The sequence below is a fragment of the Priapulus caudatus genome, unplaced genomic scaffold (genome assembly GCF_000485595.1).
Source record: "Priapulus caudatus unplaced genomic scaffold, Priapulus_caudatus-5.0.1 Scaffold90, whole genome shotgun sequence".
NCBI classification, from domain to species: domain Eukaryota; kingdom Metazoa; phylum Priapulida; class Priapulimorpha; order Priapulimorphida; family Priapulidae; genus Priapulus; species Priapulus caudatus.
In genome coordinates, this window is record NW_014577151.1 from 398,340 (window position 1) to 405,771 (window position 7,432).

General features: G+C 45.0%; 1 protein-coding gene across 1 annotated transcript in view; it reads left to right on the top strand.

The window, feature by feature from the left end:
• Window positions 1-341: 341 nt before the first annotated feature.
• The window catches only part of LOC106804847 (ubiquitin carboxyl-terminal hydrolase 30-like), a 23,345-nt gene continuing 16,254 nt past the window's right edge, over window positions 342-7,432 (top strand). Inside the window, exons 1-4 of the mRNA XM_014806202.1 lie at window positions 342-474; window positions 1,650-1,817; window positions 2,412-2,614; window positions 4,631-4,771. Of these exons, the coding sequence (XP_014661688.1) occupies window positions 357-474; window positions 1,650-1,817; window positions 2,412-2,614; window positions 4,631-4,771 (630 nt within the window). The 5' untranslated portion in view covers window positions 342-356. The remainder of the gene's footprint in view (window positions 475-1,649; window positions 1,818-2,411; window positions 2,615-4,630; window positions 4,772-7,432) is intronic.

Genomic DNA, 7,432 nt, shown 5'->3' on the forward strand with positions numbered 1-7,432 from the left:
CCATTGCTCACATGGAATTTAAGTATCTCGATACTTGCGCGATAGTTCATGTCCCTGCCCCAATGTCATTGTGTTTGTATACATCTAATGAAGAAACGCGGGTTGAAACATTATATTATTATAGAGATCATATTCTACATTATTGTATAATAGGAACTCTTATCTATAGACTATAAGCTGAGCGTGGCCCCGGCTGAGCACTACTGAGCACGAGAGTACTGAGCACCGGTTAGTGCTGCTAGTGCTACGTAGTGAGAAAATCTAGAACTACCGATACAAGGTCAAAGTTCAAAGGAGTATGGCATCGTTCATTAGTTACGAACAGAGGTTATACACAACAAACAACGTAGATACAGATGGGCGACAATCACAGGGATATTTTATTGCTAGGAAGTTGTGCTGCTGCCGTCATTGTCGGAGCGTATGTGTTCTGGGGTCCTTCTGTTTATTCAGGAAAGAAGAGATCAAAAAAAGGTGTAAATTGATTCGTTGAATTTTCTAAATTATTTATGGACCACGACAACACTGCCAACGGCAACAGCGTGATGTAGCTGCATATTATTATTGTATTTATATCAGGAGTAGATAATAGGGAATAGTTCCCTATTATCTACTTCTGATTTATATGTAGTAATGTACGTCTACAGCTAGCCCGACCAGGCTGTGCGACGGATTCATTGTCTATATTGTAACCCTAGCAATACCGTTTCTTGGAGCTAGTCTACAGCCAGGATTACATATATCTGAATCCATGTTAATTGTCATCAGAGATTGCCTAGCTGGCACACAGGCACTTGGAACGTCTCAATAAAAAAATTAATGGTAAATAAACACGAAATGTACCAAAGTCTTAATGTTTCTCTACTCTATTTCGCCTATAATCACCTATAAATGCCGGTCAAATGCTCATCTGCAACACACAAGTACAGGTAATTATAGGCGAAATAGAGTAGAGAAACATTAAGACTTTGGTACATTTCGTGTTTATTTACCATTAATTTTTTTATTGAGACGTTCCAAGTGCCTGTGGCCTGGCACAATGGATAAAGTTCCACATCATCACATGGGGGCTGAGGATATAATTAAATTAAGATCTCCGATGCCGCGATGGTAGGGCGGCCTAAGTTCGCATTGCGAGTTAAACCGACCAGGTTCTCCGACTGTTAATTGTTACACGTCGTAGGAACCTACGTCGTATACACCTCTCGCCAACGTAGTGTTAAGCGAGAAGGGAACTTGTGGCTAATTGCGAGCATGAGCGAGCTATAGTGCGAACAGTGGCTATAAAGCTAGGAAAGCTAAATTATTTTTCAAATTTGAAAATTTTTAAGTATTATGCACCACATCAAGACATGACCTGTGATTTATTTTTCTCTCCCCGTTACTTCTTTGTTACAGTGGCATTGTCTAATTAACGGGGAGAGAGAGGGGCGAGTGACAGAGAGCAAACAAGAGAGAGCTAGGGGCGAGTGACAGAGAGCGAACAAGAGAGAGCTAAGGGGCGAGTGACAGAGAGCGAACAAGAGAGAGCGAGAGCGAGAGAGGGAGAGAGACACAGAGAGAGAGATCGAGTGCCTAACATTGATCAGATGATCGGTTTGTCTCCGAAGATTGCAGGCGTCATGACGTCGGTCTCTCTTCCCTGGCAGATGTTCCCGGATTGCTGAATCTTGGCAACACGTGCTTCGTCAATGCTGTGCTGCAGGCTTTGGCGGCGTGCCCGGGGCTGGTGCACTGGCTAGGTGACCGTGTGGACGAGAGAATCGGCGAAGACCATCACGGTCTCTTCGCCCACAGCCTCGTCAAACTTCTGAGGGGTATGTTCGTGGCTTTCTTGTCGATGGAGTGCACGGGGAGTACCTCGCTGATTTGGAAAGTTTAGGACCGGACTATAGTTCCGGATTAGTGAAAATTCCGAATCCGTAGAAGGTTAACAAAGGCGTAATAATGCATTCTCACTGATGTCGTACATTATATAGCTTACATATAAGCATAAACTTACACCTGGCATACTGAACATCTTTATGACAAAATGTCAGTGATGTGGTACAAGTTTGAGCTACAGCACTTATTTACAATGATTTAAAACAAAAAAGTGGGTATTAACTTTTTGTCGTAGACTGCATCTCCATACACCGCGCACGAGAAAGTCGTTACGTCAACACATTTCTGTCATCGGTGGATGAGACAAAGTTGATGTTAAGACCAATGTTAAGACTAATTTCCTTTCTGACAACGGGCCCTATAGCTTATTAACGGTCAACTCTGAACTTTGCTAGTTGGGCGGGTGGGGCATCCAATAGACCAAAAGTGAAAAACAAATCACTCCTGCATATTCCTTTTTTATTCGCTCGTAAATCGACGTCGTTGATGCTGATGGCTGTGCATGCGACCTTTGTCCTCTCCCGCAGAGCTGAACAATGAGGGAGCGGATCCCGAGCGCGCTTACTACCAGCCGGCGGCCATCTTGGCGGCGCTGCGCGGCCGGGGATGGGTGATAGCACACGGCGAACAGGACGCTCACGAGCTGCTCCACGTGCTCACAGCGACGCTCGACGAGGACCTCACCCCCACACCCGCGGTGGTACCGCTCTTCGATGTCCACTCGCTGCAGGTGAGCCGGGCGCAAGAACGTACTCGTCGGGAGGGGTGGCCGGGCAGGTTCGCAGGGGCAACACGTGGTCATATTATTTCTCGTTTCTAGAGTACTTTTCCAGTTCATAAATGTCTAATGAATGTAATTCACCCCTCCCCCCACCGGAAAACCTCCCGGATCACTTAAAAAGCTGTATTTGGTAGCATAACGACGGGGTTAAATGACAATATTTATGGGCAGTTACACCTAGATTTAGAATATTGGTACTAGGGGCCACAAGTAGTCATGCAGGGTGCCCTGCATGTGCAGTGAACGTGCGTGAGAGTGCAATCTGCTCTCACAATTGCATGAAGAAACTTCCGTAAGAAAAAAACGCCCTCAAATTCAGGTTCGGGGGATGACTGCCAGTGAGAGTGCGGACTATCGCTGTTAGCGTGCTGGCATCCTGCGCTAGTTTATCTGCCGAAGTTTACGAATGTGTTAGCAGATACGGAGCTACCACACATATGACCCCGATGTCGTCATGTGTGTGTCTGTCAGTCAGTCAGTCAGTCAGTCGTACCCTCTCTGATGATGTCGTTGATACTGCTGATGTTTTTCTCATTCGACGAATGTGTGAATAGTTTGGTAGTTCCTATACAGGTGACCCGGCCTCCTATCATGACACGGACGCAAACATACCCACTGTTGATATCCCCGCTGCAGATTCTTTTTTTTTGATTTGACGAATGAATTAACAATTTGGTGATTACTACCCGTGTGACTCTTAATTGTCATCTGTGCCCTCTCTGCTGATGTCATTCTCTTAGCGATAATATTTTTTCCGTCTAACGAATACGTCGGTAGGGATTAGCGTTTTACTTACAACAAGTGTGACGATGATGTCAGAACCAGTGTGCGGACACCCTCTTCGTTGATGTCGTCCTCCAATTACTATAATATATTATTTTATGTGACAAATGCATTCATAGGCTGGGAGATACTACACACACGTGGGGCTAATGTCATCACGCATACATGTGCGATCGTCTTCTCTGTTGACGCAGGGGTAGAAATAAGGAGAAAATAAAGAGATGTTCCACAGGACCATCTAGTTTGAAATTTAGATGGTCCTCCTAAATTTTAGATGGTCCTCCTAAATTTCAAATTGTTCTCTAAAGGTAATGCGGCATGTAAGCGTAAAAAAGAGATTTTACATGGTGATAAAATGGTTTAATTGTTCACCTACAATGAATGTATCAAACGATACAGTAATTGTTTATTCACTTTAATAGTATATTGGAACGTGGAAACTTCAAAGAAATTTACAGTAAAATGGGACCAAAATATTCAATGGTCTGTCGGACCATTGACATTGATATCTGATGGTTCTCCTGATTATTTGTTGGCCCCGGACCATCGGACCATCGCTTATTTCGGCCCCTGGTTGACGTCATTATCTCATTGCTGTTGTATTTATTTGCGTCTGACGAATGCGTCCATAGGTCGAGAGTTACAACCTGTGACCGTGATGTCGTCGCGCATGCACAGACACCCTCTGAGTCTGATCTCTGTTGAAGTGTTATCTCATTGTTGGTGTATTTTGGTGTGTGTTACCATATTGCTGATATATTTTTTTCGTGTTACTGTATTGCTGATACAGAGACTCCCCGACTTACGAACATTCGACTTACGAACTTTCGATGATACTAACAATTTGCCCTGAAGTCCATTAGTGTATAATGTCAATATTGGTGAGTAAAAAGACTGACTTTCGCTAACTCCTGTGTTCACGTATATGTTTACACTATGTACACTTCTAGGTTACTCGATGTTCACACGTACATATACTACACTACTGTACAATACTGTATACGTACGTACATATGTTCGACTTACGAACAAATCGACTTACGAACGACCGCTCGGAACCGAACCTGTTCGTAAGTCGGGGAGTCTCTGTATATTTTTTCGTGTTACCGTATTGCTGAAGTATTTATTTCACGTGACCGTATTGCGGTTTTTTTTCTCCGCGCCTGATGAATGCGTCGATAGGTCGGGACTTTCAATGCTTGCGGTGTGGACGTCATCACGCGTGCGCGTACGTCACTGCCGAGGCTGTCCACGCAGAGAGCGAGTCTGCCGTTCAGGGGACTGCTAGCGAGCCAGATGATCTGCAAACAGTGTTCTCACAAGGTATCGCACCTCGTGTCACGTGAACCGTTGTGTGTGTGCGTGTGTTCCGTATGTCGGTCTGAACGAAAAGAGAGTGAAGTAGGAAGAGAAAGAGAGAGCGGGAAGGATGGAAAGAAGAAAAGAGCTAGAGAGCAAGAAAAAGAGAGAGAGAGAGAGAGAGAGAGAGAGAGAGAGAGAGCGGAGAGAGAGAGCGGAGAGAGAAAGAGAGAGAGAGAGAGAGAGAGAGAGAGAGAGAAGAGAGAGAGAGCGAGAGAAGAGAGGAGAGAGAGAGAGAGAGAGAGAGAGAGAGAGAGAGAGAGAATGAGAGAGAAAGAGAGCAGAGAGAGAGAGAGGGGGAGAAGGAGAGGGCGAGGAGTTTATATATATATATATATATATATATTCCCTTACATGTCCTCTCAAATACACCCGTACATGCTGATAAACTGCTTGTTGGTGCATACAACTTTAGGTCACAGCTCTTGTGCAGATGCTGCCACAGATTTGATAGGCAGTGCAGTGTGTGAGCTCTAATTGAAAGAGGCATTTACAACACACAAGTATAAGCTGAGACAATTGCAAACATCTCAGATATTATGTATTATAGAATATGCGTACCGGTGGATAGAGACAGAGCACATCGTTTGATCTGATTAATTGTGATGATAAAAAAAACACGTGATCTATTCCTGCTATTGCAACATAGTGACGAGGTAACAAAGCCCCACTACGAGAGGTAGCACTGAAAATTGCATAGCCATGTGTCCTGCGTCACGACCTTGCACACTTTCGCATCCTCAGTTCGAGGCGTTTACCGCTCCAGTCACATACTCATTGCAATCGAATGAAATCGTAATTTTTCAACGTACGAGTAAATTAAGTCGTCGTCAATTAGATAACGAGTAAATTAACGAGTAACGTGTAACGTAGTACCGTGTAACGAGTAACGAGTACATCAGCTAAATTAATCGTAAATAAATCACGCGAGATAGTAATTCAGTCGCCAGCAACCTCGAGTGCCATCCGGGCCGTCGATCGAATAGGATTTTCTCAGTTTCGACTTTTCTCGAATCACCCAAGCGTGGGCATAGATCACATGCAACTAGGTTTAAAAAGACCCGGCAGCGCCAGTCCGTTATGTACATACTTTGGAACGATAACGGCTCATCATTATCTGTTATATTTACATTACTTCACTTCTGCACAAATCTGCCACCATTGTCGTAATAATCTCGTTATGATTAGGCAGATATTGATATAATATATAATATCTATATATAATTGGCAGTATTCTGTGGGCAAATAATTTTTGCATGAGTACTAACGCTATAAGCAAAATTACGAAGATATCGCTCTATCACATAATAAGTTATTTAGTGCGCATAAGGGCAAAGCTTAATCCGTAGCCGTACGCTAACTTAATAATCTTTACTGTTATGTGATTCAGATGATTCATAATATAGCGAGACAGCACTAAGATACCGGCAGCTTACATTAAATTTCAACAAGTGCCTTTCAAATGCCGCAAAGCGATTAGGCAGGTTAGGCAGAAAAATGGCACAGAAGATGAAGACTATTTGTTGCGGGCGCAATACAAACTGCTCCTCGCAGGCGTTGGGCGGCGTAGTCTCAAAAGGCCATGCTAGCATACGTACACTCAGGGACACTACGTGTGTGCTAGCATACGTAACTCCGTACACTACGTGTGTGCTAGCATACGTACACTCAGGACACTACGTGTGTGCTAGAATACGTACACTGAGTACACTATAGCATACGTACACTCAGTACACTACTGTGTGTGCTAGCATACGTACACTCAATACACTACGTGTGGCTAGCATACGTACACCTCAGTACACTACGTGTGTGCTCCAAATCTAGTGCAGGTCTATCTAGAGAGCACAGCGTGCCATGCTCACACTACAAGGCAGTTCCGTTCCCCCGCAACTGTAACCCAGAGGGCGCCTCCGCCCTCGTGCGACTATGCGGTCGACTGGTTTTCGAGGTGCGTGTATGGCAGTTCTTCGTCAGCTTCAGCGTTGTCGCTGTCATCGTCGTCGCCGCGGCGACGGTAGCTCCACTGCCAGTAGCGCGAGGACGGCAGCGGCGAGTGTTATGAGTCCGAGCGCGACAAAGACGCCGATCATCCAGGTGGAGCAGCCCGGAATTTTCTCGGCAGCGCTGCGGCAGACGAAATACACGTGCACCTGCAGCGTGCTGCTGCGTTTCCTCCCTCTCTTTCTCTCTGCCTCTTCTCGTTCTCACGATCTCTCTCGCCTCTCTATTTCCTTCTCTCTCTCTATCCCCCCTCTCTCTATCTCTCTATCTGTTTCCCTCTCTCGCTCTCTCTATCTGTCCTCCCTCTCTTCTCTCTCTCTTCTCTCTCTCTCTCTCCTCTCCTCTCTCTCTCTCTCTCTCTCTCCTCCCTCTCTCACTCTCTCTCTCTCTCTCTCTCTTTCTCTTCTCTCTCTCTCTCTCTCTCTCTCTCTCTCTCTCTCTCTCTCTCTCTCTCTCTCTCTCTCTCTCTCTCTCGTTCATCTCTCTTCTCTCTCTCTCTCGTCCGCTCTCTCTTTCTCGCTCTATTATCTATCTATTTTATCTATCTATCTATCTATCTATTACATCTATCTATCTTCTAATCTATCTATCTATCTATCATCTCTCTCTGGCTCTGTGCCC